General features: G+C 46.5%; 1 protein-coding gene across 2 annotated transcripts in view; it reads left to right on the plus strand.

Annotated features, from left to right (window-relative positions):
• The window catches only part of pgm5 (phosphoglucomutase 5), a 127,192-nt gene that overhangs the window by 50,330 nt on the left and 62,671 nt on the right, over positions 1-14,191 (plus strand). Inside the window, exons 1-2 of one of the 2 annotated variants that reach the window (XM_078214005.1) lie at positions 9,295-9,435; positions 13,452-13,577. In XM_078214005.1, coding sequence (XP_078070131.1) covers positions 13,487-13,577 — 91 coding nt within the window. In that variant the 5' untranslated portion in view covers positions 9,295-9,435; positions 13,452-13,486. Of the gene's footprint in view, positions 1-9,294; positions 9,436-13,451; positions 13,578-14,191 lie in introns of those variants that run through there. The other variant, XM_078214004.1, reaches the window with a different exon arrangement.

Below are 14,191 nucleotides of genomic sequence, written 5' to 3' on the forward strand. Positions count from 1 at the left end.
GAAATGGAACTGCACTAGCCGTATAAATACTGTGGCTACCAGAGCAGGTCAGAGGCTCGATTTGATCTGATTCGATTTATTATTGTCAGATGTATTAGCATACAGTGAAAAATATTGTTTCTTGCGTGCTATACAGACAGAGCATACCGTTCATAGAGAGGGAAACAAGAGAGTGCAGAATGTAGTGTTACAGTCATAGCTAGGGGGTAGAGAAAGATCAACTTAATGCAACGTAGGTTCATTCAAAAGTCTGATGGCAGCAGGGGAGAAGCTGTTCTTGAGTCGCTTGGTACGTGACCTCAGACTTTTGTATCTTTCTCCCGATGGAAGAAGGTGGAAGGGAGAATGTCCGGGGTGCATGTGGTCCTTGATTATGCTGGCTGCTTTCCTGAGACAGCGGGAAGTGTAGACAGAGTCAATGGATGGGAGGCTGGGAATCCTGCGGCGAGTATGTTCCTGTGCTGTATTGTTCTTTGTTCTTTTGTTCTTGAGTAACTCACCTCCTGACTCCCTGTCCACTATCAACAAGGTACATGTCAGGAGAGATGTTTCATTGGGAGAAGGGGGACGGGAAACGGGTGGGGACCCCACTATCTCCCCCACCTCCACCCTGATTAAGTCCCTGGTGGGGACAAGATTATTTTTGTGACTTACCTCACTGCCCCCCACTCCAGCCGACCAAATTGAAACATGGCTGACAGGATAAAGGGGTTACATTTTTGAATTGTGAGGACAGGCTGCATATTCAGGGTTTGTATTCCCTCATGGATGGGAGATTGAGGAGTGATCAGATTGAGGTACGTACCATTATTAGAGGTGTTGGTAGGATCAATATTTCCTCTCGCATGGGGAGCCCAGAGCAAGGGAGAAGAACCTTAAAAAGCTAGGATATTCAGGGGTGATGTCCCAAAGCACATCTTCATGCAAAGGGGTGAGGAAATCTGGAACTTTCTCCCCCAAAAAAGCTATTGGGTCTGGGGGGGTTCAACTGAAAATTTCAAAACTGAGATTGATGGATTTTTGATAGGTTTAGGGAACCAAGTTGGGTTGATGGAGCGAAGATTTGAATGAAATTGAACAGTAGAACAGGATTGAGGGGCTGAATCATAGAATCCTACAATGCAGAAGGAGGCCATTCGGCCCAGCGAGTCTGCACCCAGGCCCTATCCCCATACCCTAGCTAGTCGCTCTGACACTAAGGGGCAATTTAGCACGGCCAATCCACCTAACCAGCACATTTTGGACTGTGGGAGGAAACCGGAGCACTCGGAAGAAACCCACGCAGACACGGGGAGAACGTGCAAACTCCACACAGACAGTGACCAAGGCCGGAATTGAACTCGGGTCTCTGGCACTGTGAGGCAGCAGTGCTAACCACTGTGCCACTGTGCCGCCCCTGAATCGCCTCACGTTTCTGGGTAAAGGCCTCTTCTATTCTTACACCTGTTGAACTGGTCTAACCTCTAATCTTTTCCAACGAAAAGTTCTGTGTGTGTGTGTGCGTGTGTGTGTGTGTGGGTGGGTGGGTGTGTGTGTGTGGGTGGGTGGGTGTGTGTGTGGGTGGGTGTGTGCGCGAAGCTCAGTGTCAGCAATTTTCACCCAGCTGTTACACTGGCAGGCGATTGCAAGTGACTCCCGAGGGTTGAAAGGTCACATACCTCTGACTCCCACTTGGCCCATACTTCCTTGAGGCAGCACCGAGTGGACTTGACTTGAGACAGCTGCAGGCAATTGGCCGCTGACATGTCCGTCACTGGCAGATCTCAATGAAAGCCTGCTACTGACTGGGAGCAGTGACTGGCGCCTCTTCACGAGGGATGGTGAGGCAACTCAAATGCACGTATGTCAACACATCTGTGTCATAGCAGACAATTCCTGAAATACCTGTCTTTCACTGGGGGTCAGCTCTGCTTCTTGGGAAACAGATGCATTGAAACTTGCTACAAGGCTGATCTTAAAGCATCCAATCTATTCTGAAAGTATTTGATGATTTGAGAAAAATACTAGCTGTTGAGAACTATGACCTGAACTGAGGTTCACTTCTAAGAGAGATCTTAATCCTTGCTGCAGGTTTCAAGATATGTATCTGCAGGAATTTTTAAATTTAACAATATTCTTTCTGCTGTGTCTTTTTCATTTTTCTTTCCTTTTATTTTCTCCACTCCCCCTTCCTATCTCTTTCTTCTCCACTTTTTTTCTTCAATTTCTCCTCCAAATCTTGTCCCCTCTTCTTCTCTCTGATTTCCCCACCAGTTTGGACCTGACGACTTGCACCTACATTTCTGATATTGATGAGAGGCATGGTGGCACAGTGGTTAGCACCAGGGGCCGAAGTTCAATTCCGGCTTGGGTCGCTGTCTGTGTGGAGTTTGCACGTTCTCCCCATGTCTGCGTGGGTTTCCTCCGGGTGCTCCGGTTTCCTCCCACAGTCCAAACATGTGCGGGTTAGGTGAATTGGCCATGCTAAATTGCCCCTTAGTGTCAGGGGGATTAGCAACATAAATATGTGGGGTTATGGGAATGGGGCCTGGGTGGGATTGTTGTCGGTGGTGCAGGCTCGATGGGCCAAATGGCCTCCCTCTGCACTGTAGGGATTCTATGAGAGGACGTTTGATGTTGGGAAGAGGCAGATGGCTGTGACTGATGTTCCTCGCCTCTCACCAGCAGAACTGACCTATTTCAACCTGACAACCTGACCCCAGTGACCTCCTCCAGGCCTACAACCCTCTGCGAGCTCTGTCCTCCTCCAATTCCAGCTTCACCGAATTCCTTCGTCCCACTGTGAGCAGCAATGCTTTCCACTGCCTTGACTCCAAGATCTAGAGTTCCTCCCCTAAATTTCTCTGCTTCCTCCACTTGCCCACAAAACACTGCTTAAAACCCTCCTCTACAACCAAGATATTGTTTCCCTTTCTTAATATCTCCTTACGTGACTCGGTGTAGATTTTTATCTTATTTCCCCGCTTCACAATAGTGGCTATAGGACCTTTAATGTCCACCTGAGAAGGCAGACAGGCTTTACTGAAAGACAGGCCTCTGAGAGTGCAGCATTCCCTCAGTGCTGCACTCGGGACATTCGCGTAGATTTTGCCCTTAAGTTGTAGGAGTGGAATTTAAACGCCATGACCTTCATTGCACGGAGGTGAGAGTGTTCCTGGTGAGCCATGTCTGATGCCTAGTTGTTTTGATCAGCACAATAGCAATGCACTGTGTGTTCCCTTTCGAGTTCCATATCTTCAAGCTGGCACAGGCTCAATGGGCTGAAGGGCCTCCTTCAGACTCCATGGGGGGAATTTTCCCATTATAGCTTGGAGGGTGCGGGGGGCGGGGGGGGGGGGGGGGGGCAGGGGGAGTGGGGGGGGGGTTGGACCATGGAAACGTTTGTTGACCTTGGGCAGGATTTTCTGGTTTTGGGGCGAGCGTGGCCAGAAAATCCCGCCCTATGACTCTTTAACTATATCTACTTTGCTAACTTCTAAAATTTTCCAAACAACTAACAGAGGTTTACAAAGGAAGCTCTTCCAAGAGCTCTGCTACATCATCGATGATCTCCGAGTTTGTTTAAGTGTAGAGGCAGCTGCAGAGGACGCTCTCACTTGCCTCAAAGTGACAGCAGCAACCTGAGCAAAGAAGTAAATAATTGTAGAAATAACCTAGAAATGTTGACTGACCTGTGACCTGTATACTTGAGATGGGATGATTGAGGCTGCACAGGTGTTGGATTCAGCTGTTTCTGGCGTAAGTACATCACCCACTGTCCATTCAGCAAAGCCTAACACTAATCAGGATGTCAGACAAGAACGCGGCATCTGGAATTGGTTGAAGGTAACTTCAATGTTGTTGACTGCTCTTCAGGTTTCATACCATTGGTTTACATGGTATCATATAGAATATACATCACAGAATCAGGCCATTCAGCCCAACTATTCTGTGCTGGTGGTTATATTCCACATGAGCTTTCCCCCTTCCATCTACCATTTCTCATCCTTCCGGCATGTCTTTCTATTCCCTTTTCCCATATTTCCTTTACCGAAAACATCTAAGCTTTTTACCTTCACCATTTACTATAGTTTTGCACAACCGCCTGGCTTAGAATCATAGAGGTTTACAGCATGGAAACAGGCCCTTCGGCCCCACTTGTCCATGTCGCCCATTTTTTTTTAACCACTAAGCTAGTCCAAATTACCCGCATTTGGCCCATATCCCTCTATAGAACATAGAACAGTACAGCACAGAACAGGCCCTTCGGCCCACGATGTTGTGCCGAGCTTTATCTGAAACCAAGATCAAGCTATCCCACTCCCTATCATCCTGGTGTGCTCCATGTGCCTATCCAATAACCGCTTAAATGTTCCTAAAGTGTCTGACTCCACTATCACTGCAGGCAGTCCATTCCACACCCCAACCACTCTCTGCGTAAAGAACCTACCTCTGATATCCTTCCTATATCTCCCACCATGAACCCTATAGTTATGCCCCCTTGTAATAGCGCCATCCACCCGAGGAAATAGTCTATACCCATCTTACCCATGTAACTGTCTAAATGCTTTTTAAAAGACAAAATTGTACCCGCCTCTACTACTACCTCTGGCAGCTTGTTCCAGATACACACCACCCTCTGTGTGAAAAAATTGTCCCTCTGGACGCTTTTGTATCTCTCCCCTCTCACCTTAAACCTATACCCTCTAGTTTTAGACTCCCCTACCTTTGGGAAAATACAGAGTAAGAAGTCTCACAACACCAGGTTAAAGCCTAACAGGTTTATTGGGTAGCACGAGCTTTCGGAGCGCTGCTCCTTCATCAGGTGAGTGAAGAGTTGGGTTCACAAACAGGGCATATATAGGCACAGACTCAATTTCAAGATAATGGTTGGAATTAACAGGTAATCAGGTCTTTACAGGTGCAGACAATGTGAGTGGAGAGAGGGTTAAGCACAGGTTAAAGAGATGTGAATTGTCTCCAACCAGGACAGTTAGTGAGATTTTGCAAGCCCAGGCAAGTCGTGGGGGTTACAGATAGTGTGATATAAACCCAAGATCCCGGTTGAGGCCGTCCTCATGTGTGCGGAACTTGGCTATCAGTTTCTGCTCGGCGATTCTGCGTTGTCGTGTGTCGTGAAGGCCACCTTGGAGAACGCTTCCCCGAAGATCAGAGGCTGAATGCCCTTGACTGCTGAAGTGTTCCCCGATAGGAAGGGAACACTCCTGCCTGGTGATTGTCAAACGGTGCCCATTCATCCGTCGTCGTTAAGTCTGCATGGCCAATGTACCATGCCTCAGGACAACCTTTCCTGCAGTGTATCAGGTAGATAATGTTAGCCGAGTCGCAAGAGTATGTATCGTGTACCTGGTGGATGGTGTTCTCACGTGAGATGATGGCATCCGTGTCGATGATCCGGCACGTCTTGCAGAGGTTGCTGTGGCAGGGTTGTGTGGTGCCGTGGTCACTGTTCTCCTGAAGGCTGGGTAGTTTGCTGCGGACAATGGTCTGTTTGAGGTTGCGCGTTTGTTTGAAGGCAAGATGTGGGGTGTGGGGATGGCCTTGGTGAGATGTTCGTCTTCATCGATGACATGTTGAAGGCTCCAGAGAAGATGTCGTAGCTTCTCCACTTCAGGGAAGTACTGGACGACGAAGGGTACTCTGCCCGCCGTGTCCCGTGTTTGTCTTCTGAGGAGGTCTGTGCGGTTTTTCACTGTGGCGCGTCGGAACTGTCGATTGATGAGTCGAGCGCCATATCCTGTTTTTATGAGGGCATCTTTCAGCGTCTGTAGGTATCTGTTGCAATCCTCCTCATCTGAGGATCCTCCTCACCTGTTAAGACTCGCATTCCAACCAGTACCTTGTAATTGAGTCTGCGCCTATGTATGCCCTGTTTGTGAACACAACTCTTCACTCACTTGATGAAGCAGCAGTGCTCCGAAAGCTTGTGCTACCAAATAAGGCTGTTGGATTTTAACCTGGTGTTGTGAGACTTAATGTGCCTACCCCAGTCCAATGCTGGTATCTCCACATTTTGGGAAAATATGTTGATTATCTAGCTGATCTATGCCCCTCATTATTTTATAGACCTCTATAAGATCACCCCGAAGCCTCCTACGCTCCAGAGAAAAAAGTCCCAGTCTCTCCTTATAACTCAAACCATCAAGTCCTGGTAGCATCCTAGTAAATCTTTTCTGCACTCTTTCTAGTTTAATAATATCCTTTGTATAATAGGGTGACCAGAACTGTACACAGTAGTCCAAGTGTGGCCTTACCAATGTCTTGTACAACTTCAACAAGATGTCCCAACTCCTGTATTCAATGCTCTGACCAATGAAACCAAGCATGCCGAATGCCTTCTTCATCACTCTATCCACTTTCAAGGAGCTATGAACCTGTACCCCTAGATCTCTTTGTTCTATAACCCTCCCCAACACCCTACCATTAACTGAGTAAGTCCTGCCCTGGTTTGATCGACCAAAACGCATCACCTTGCATTTATCTAAATTAAACTCCGTCTGCCATTCATCAGCCCACTGGCCCAATTGATCAAGATCCCCTTGCAATCCTAGATAACTTTCTTCACTGTCCACTATGCCACCAAGTTTGGTGTCATCTGCAAACTTACTAACTATGCCTCCTAAATTCTCATCCAAATCATTCGTATAAATGACAAATAACAGTGGACCCAGCACTGATTCCTGAGGCACACCGCTGGTCACAGGCCTCCAGTTTGAAAAACAACCCTCTACAACCGCTCTCTGTCTTCTGTCATCAACAACTCCAGGTTAAAGTCCAACAGGTTTATTTGGTAGCAAATGCCATTAGCTTTCGGAGTGCTACTCCTTCGTCAGATGGAGTGGAAATCTGCTCACAAACAAGGCACACAGAGACACAAACTCAAGTTACAGAATACTGATTAGAATGTGAATCTTTACAGCCAACCAGGTCTTAAAGATACAGACAATGTGAGTGGAGAGAGCATTAGGTACAGGTTAAAGAAATGTGTATTGTCTCCAGACAGGACAGCCAGTGAGATTCTGCAAGTCCAGGCAAGCTGTGGGGGTTACCAATAGTGTGACATGAACCCAAGATCCCAGTTTAGGCCGTCCTCATGTGTGCGGAACTTGGCTATCAGTTTCTGCTCAGCGACTCTGCGCTGTCGTGTGTCGTGAAGGCCACCTTGGAGAACGCTTACCCGAATATCGGAGGCCGAATGCCCGTGACCGCTGAAGTGCTCCCCCACAGGAAGAGAACAGTCTTGCCTGGTGATTGTCGAGCGGTGTTCATTCATCCGTTGTCACAGCGTATGCATGGTTTCCCCAATGTACCATGGGAAACCATGCAGACCTGTTGGACTTTAACCTGGTGTTGTTAAAACTTTTACTGTGTTTACCCCAGACTAACGCCGGCATCTCCACATTCTGTCGTCAAGACAATTTTGTATCCATTTGGCTACCCTGGATCCCATGAGATTTAACCTTATGGAACAACCTACCATGCAGTACCTTGTCAAAGGCCTTGCTAAAGTCCATGTAGAGAACATCAACTGCACTGCCCTCATCTACCTTCTTGATTACCCCTTCAAAAAACTCAATCAAATTTGTGAGACATGATTTTCCACGCACAAAGCCATGCTGACTGTCCCTAATCAGTCCTTGTGTCTCTAAATGCTTTTTAAAATGAATTCTTTTGGCTGTAGCGTCACTGGCTAGGCCAGCATTTATTGCCCATCCCTAACTGCCCTTGAGATGTTGGTGACAAGACGCCTTCTTGAACCCTGCAGTCCATGTGGCATAGGTACACCCACTGTGCTGTTAGGGAGGGAGTTCCAGGATGATTTTGACCCAGCAGCAGTGAAGGGATGGTGATATATTTCCAAGTTAGGATGGTGAGATTCCGAGGATGAGAGGGTTGTCTTATCAAGAGAGACTAAATAGTCTGGGTCTGTATTCCTTGGAGTTTAGAAGAGTGAGGGGTGACCTTATTCAAACATATAACATCCTGAGGGGGCTGGATAGGGTAGATGGTGAGATGTTTTCACTTTGTGGGAGAGTCTCGAACAAGGGGACATAGTGACAAGATAAAGGGTCACTTAAAACTGAGGTGTGTAGCAATTTTTTCTCACAGAGGGTGGTGAATCTCTGGAATTCTCCGCCCCAAAGGGAGGTGGAGGCCGGATCATTAGAAGTATTTAAAGTGGAGGTGGATTAATATTTGAGAGATCGAGGAATAGAGGACGACGGGGAAATGGCACAGAACAGGATCTGAGGCCGGCACAGATCAACCATGATTGAATAGAATGGTGGGGCAGGCTTGAAGGGAAGGACTTTAAAAACATGCCTTTTATCACCTCTGGACCTGGAGGAATGGAATACAATTTTGGCGCCACCGTGGCACAGTGGTTAGCACTGCTGCTTCACAGCACCAGGGACCCGGGTTCAATTGCCGGCTTGGGTCACTGTCTGTGTGGAGTTTGCACATTCTCCCCGTCTTTGCCTGGGTTTCCTCCGGGTGCTCCGGTTTCCTCCCACAGTCCAAAGATATGCGGGCTAGGTGGATTGGCCGTGCTAAATTGTCCCTTGGTGTCGGGGGGACTAGCTAGGGTAAATGCATGGGTTATGGGGATAAGGCCTTGGTGGGATTGTGTTCGGTGCAGACTCGATGGGCTGAATGGCCTCCTTCTGCACTGCAGGATTCTATGAAATTCTATGAATTTGAAAAGTTTTCCTGAACCAATGCCATTGGAGGATTCTGTCAATATTGACCTAGGGAATGGGGCCAATGATGTGGGTGGGTCTGATCAGGGAGAGTTGGATCTAAAAAGCTGTGTAAAAGATAGTGAAAAACACAAGTATACGACAAGTGGTTTTAGGCGTAACTCACTTATGTCTTAAAACTTTCTGAACTTCTGTGCTAGATTGGTGGAGAGAATTGACATGACAGCAGAAAAAGTCAAGAACTCAATCCTCCCATTGTTTGTCCATCACTGAACCATGATATCAATTCACAAGATGCTGGCACGGTGTCATCTTCCTACTTGTGATGTCTGCATAAAATGAATTTCAGCAGTTTTAATCCACGGTGGAGCAGCGAGTCAGCTCAAGGCAAAACGACGCCCAATATTTGATAACAAATTGTTAATTTAGTTCAGATGACTGATATGGAAAAAGTCACAATGACGCAGGAGGGTGCATACTCCATGAAGGCGGGATTAAGGCAAAGTTTGGCTTCATTCTGCCTGACCAGAGAGTGCTCGGTGCTGACAGTTTTACAAAATGTTTTCCATTACGTGACCACAACATGCATTATTAAAAACAGAAAGTGCTGGAAAAGCTCAGCAGGTCAGGGACTATCTGTGGCGAGAGAAGCAGAGCAAACTTTTCAGGTTGACGATCTTTTATCAGAAATGGAGATGTAGCAGAGGCAAAGAAAAAGGGAAGAACAAAAGAGAATGTTAGTGAATTTGCCGGAAGGCAGGAGAGATTCAATGAGATTCATTGAGCGGCACGGTGGCACAGTGATTAGCACTGCTGCCTCACAGCGCCAGGGACCCGGGTTCGATTCCAGCCTCGGCTCACTGTCTGTGCGGAGTCTGTGCGTTCTCTCTGTGTCTGCGTGGGTTTCCTCCGGGTGCTCCGGTTTCCTCCCACCCTCCAAAGATGTGTGGGTTAGGTGTTTTGGCCATGGGAAATTGCCCCTTAGTGTCAGGGGGACTAAATGAGTAGGGTTGTGGGATTGGGCTTGGGTGGGATTGTGGTTGGTGCAGATTCGATGGGCTGAATGGCCTCCTTCTGCACTGTAGGATTCTATGATTAAAAAGGGATGATGGTACAGTGCAAAAGGGGAAAATAATGGGACAAGTAAACAATAGGCCGAGAGGAAGTGATAATGACAGCGGTAAAATCATCACGGGTTTCTGCTACCCAGAAAGTGGACAGATGTTATGATCTGAACTTGCTGTTGACACTGGAAAGTATTGAATTGAAGTCTTGTTCCTTGAGCTTACATTGAGCTTCATTGTTACTCTGCAGGAGTCCAAGGACAGACAGAGAGTTCAGAACGGCAAAATGTCAGGCCTTTGCAGTCGCTTAAAATCTCTAACATTTCTTAACTATTTCCAGTACTGGCGAAAGGTCAACGACCTGAAATATTAATTCTGTTTCCCTCCAGAGACGCTGCTGAGTATTTCCAGCATTTTTTCTGCTTTTATTTTGAGATGTCCAGAATCTGCAGCTTTGTAGCGAGTTCTATTATTTTGGTTAACACAGACAAGTGGATAATGATGCATTAGTGCAATTGTTCAGCTTTGGAGTAATGGATAACTGGCATTATGACGGTGAGGGATTCACCTTTCAACACTCTATGTTGTATGCTCAACAAGGCAATACTGCTAACAATATAGTAACATTCACGCCACGCAAGTGCCAGGCAATGACCATCTCCAACAGGACAGAATATAGTCATCGCCCCTTGACACTCAATGACATTACCATTGCTGAATCCCCCATTAGCAACACCCTGGGCATTACCATTGACCTGAAATTGAACTGGACTAACCCTATAAATACTGTGGCTACAAGAGCAGAGCAGAGGCTGGAAATCCTGTGGTGAGTAACTCACCTCCTGACCCCCCAAAGCATGCCCACCATCTACAAGGCACAAGTCAGGAGTGTGATGGAATACTCCCCATTTGCCTGGCTGAGTGCAGCTCAAACAGCACTCAAGAAGCTCAACACCATCCAGGGTAAAAGAACCCACTTATTGCACCTTATCCACGAACATTCACATCCTCCACCACCGATGAACAGTAGCAGCCGTGTGTACCATCTACAAGGTGCAATGCAGGAACTCACGAAGGCTTCTTAGACAGCACCTTCCAAACCCATGACCACTACCATCTAGAAGGACAAGAGCAGCAGATACCTGGGAACACCATCACCTGGAGGTTCTCCTCCAAGTCACTCACCATCCTGACTTGGAAATATATCAGCAGTTCCTTCACTGTCGCTGGGTCAAAATCCTGGAACTCCCTCTTAACAGCACGGTGGATGTGCCTCCACCTCAGGGACTGCAGCGATTGAAGAAGGCAGCTCACCACCACCTTCTCAAGGGGCAACTAGGGCATGGGTCTAGCCAGCGACGCCCACATCCCGTAAATGAATACTGAAATAAATATTTATAGTGCCTGTAAAGGAATAAAACATTCCAGGAGAAGCATTACAGTGTCTCATATCTGGCTATCTGGCAATGTGTAAAAAACAGGCATTTTTCTAAATCACCACACATGAATTTTAATTATTATTCGAGGAGTAAAACACCTTTTGTAAAATCGTTTTTTGTTCAGCCCATGCTACATTGGCACAGTGGCACTGTTATCAGCTTCACACACCTTGCTATTCTTGTGCTCTGAATTGTCCTAGCAACCCTTGGCTCCACCCGGCCTGGTCAGAACCACCTGACCCAAAAGCAAGCAAGATCCAGCATGGACCCATTCCAAATATTGGCAGTTTTGAGACACTGCACCTGTGTAAAGCTAAATGTGTCACCACAGTACAGGAGACATCAGGTCAGATGACCAAAAAGTTCGGATTTAAGGAATGTCTTAAAGAAGAAGAGAAATGGAGAGAGGAGGAGAGATTTAGGGAGAGAATTCCAGAGCTTGGGACCCAGGCAGCTGAAGGCATGGCCACCAATGGTGAAACCAATGCTTGTCGTATGAGGAATGGTTGAGGACTCTGGGTCTGTACTCGTTGGAGTTTAGAAGGATGAGGGGGGAATCTTATTGAAACTTACAGGATACTGCGAGGCCTGGATAGAGTGGATGTGGAGAGGATGTTTCCACTAGTCGGAAAAACTAGAACCAGAGGGCACAACCTCAGGCTAAAGGGACGATCCTTTAAAACAGAGATGAGGAGGAATTTCTTCAGCCAGAGAGTGGTGAATCTGTGGAACTCTTTGCCGCAGAAGGCTGTGCAGGCCAGGATATTGAGAGTCTTTAAGACAGAGATCGATAGGTTCTTGATTGATAAGGGGATCAGGAGTTATGGGGAAAAGACAGGAGAATGGGGATGAGAAAAAAATCAGCCATGATTGAATGGCGGAGCAGACTCGATGGGCCGAGTGGCCTAATTCTGCTCCTGTGTCTTATGGTCTAATAAACAAATAAAATCAGGGTGCTGGAGAGGCCAGATTTTGAGGAGAATTATTCTGGAGAGCTATAGAATCCATCATTGCAGAAGGAGGCCTTTCAGCCCATCAAGTCTGCACTGACTACCATACACAATCATTCACATACGTCTCAGGATGGCTAGTTTAGAGAACAGTGACAGAGATTATCAAGTTCCTCACCAGTAGGGGTTTTCTGGCTGATGGAAGTGAGGAGATTTGGAGTTAAGAGAGAAACTTAAATAAAGATTTCACATCAGAGGATAAGCTGGTTAGCTTCTTTCAAAAAGCAGTCAACATTTTTGAACAATATTCGTGAGATTAACTGCACAGAAAATGCAGTTCACCCCTTTGTAAATGTGAAGGTTCTAGCAAATGTGGTTCTCTTATAACCTTCCATGTATGGTTACTGAAACACATTACTTATTTACATTGTATTCTTCAAGATTTACTCCAGTGATGAACATCAGTTAGATTTGTTAAATGGAGAGGAAGGGGAGAGAATGGTGCCAACACAGTTCAAAGCCCCTCTCAGTAAGATAATAATATCTTTTTATAATTACTTTCAGCTACAGTGGAAATCCACGGCTGCAAACTCTGGCGCACATCATTTATCCTTGTAACCCAATCTTGCAGAGTTCTTTTCCTTTGCTGTGTCTTCTCTGTGCAGAGGTAGATTCATCACGCAAACCAGCCTCCCATCCATTGACTCTGTCTGCATTTCCTGCTGCCTCGGCAAAGCAACCAGCATAAATCAAGGACCCCACACACCCCGGACATTCTCTCTTCAACCTATTTCCGTAGGGAAAAAGATACAAAAGTTTGAGATCCCGTACCAACCGACTCAAGAACAGCTTCTTCCCTGCTACCATCAAACTTTTGAATGGACCTACCTCGCATTAAGTTGATCTTTTTCTACACCCTAGCTATGACTGTAACACTACATTCTGCACTCTCTCCTTTCCTTCTCTATGAACGGTATGCTTTGTCTGAATCAAATCAAATCAAATTCAACAGAGTGCTGCAAACCCAATTCTCTCAAATCCTGCACCTGACACTGCCCTGACTAATTGCTCAGCGGTGAGTGAGGTAATTATCCCGATGAATGTCTCACTTAGAAGAATTTTTAGCAAGCGCCAGAGATTCCTGATGGTGTGCAATTTTATTTTTGGGATGCTGAGGGATGGATAGTTTGCCTTCATTGCTTACACAGCTTAGGAAGGTTGATTCTGATAGATGAGCTGCACACAAGGGGTTACTCACACTGATCTTTGTTATAATTGATAATTTCCCTGTCTTCCCAGTTGAAATTGTGGACGCGGTGGAGGTTTACCTCAACATGCTGAGAACCATCTTTGACTTCAGTGCTATCAAGGGATTACTAACTGGACCCGACCAACTGAAAATCAGGATAGATGCCATGCATGGAGGCAAGTATTAGCATCATTTCAAATGGATTGACAGTTATTTCATGCTTTGCTTTTTGTTTGTTGTTGACCCTTTCAGTTGCAGAGTTGGGAGTGAATATAAGTAATCCAAAATAAAATGAATATTATTCAACGATTAGTAAAGATGACATACTAAGAATTTATCTCAGGTGTCTCTCTGCTCACCACAATGGAAGGTTTTTTATAAAGTTTATTTATTAGTGTCACAAGTAGGCTTACATTAACACTGCAATGAAGTTACTGTGAAAATCCCCAAGTCGCCACACTCTGGCACCTGTTTGGGTACACTGAGGAAGAATTTAATAGGGCCAATGCACCTAACCAGCATGTCTTTTGGACTGTGGGAGGAAGCTGGAGCACCCGGAGGAAACCCACGCAGACACGGAGAGAATGTGCAGACTCCGCACAGATACTGACCCAAGCTGGGAATTGAACCCAGGTCCCTGGCGCTATGAGGCAGCAGTGCTAACCACTGTGCCACCGTGTCATCCAGGGAATAGCAGGTGTCCATTTTGCTGCCCTCTTACCCCCCTCTCTATCTGAGACAAACGTCTACCCCAACATGTCTTAGCCTCAGCTGGAGTTGCACGTCCAAC

The sequence above is a fragment of the Mustelus asterias genome, chromosome 6, assembly GCF_964213995.1.
Source record: "Mustelus asterias chromosome 6, sMusAst1.hap1.1, whole genome shotgun sequence".
NCBI classification, from domain to species: Eukaryota; Metazoa; Chordata; class Chondrichthyes; order Carcharhiniformes; family Triakidae; genus Mustelus; species Mustelus asterias.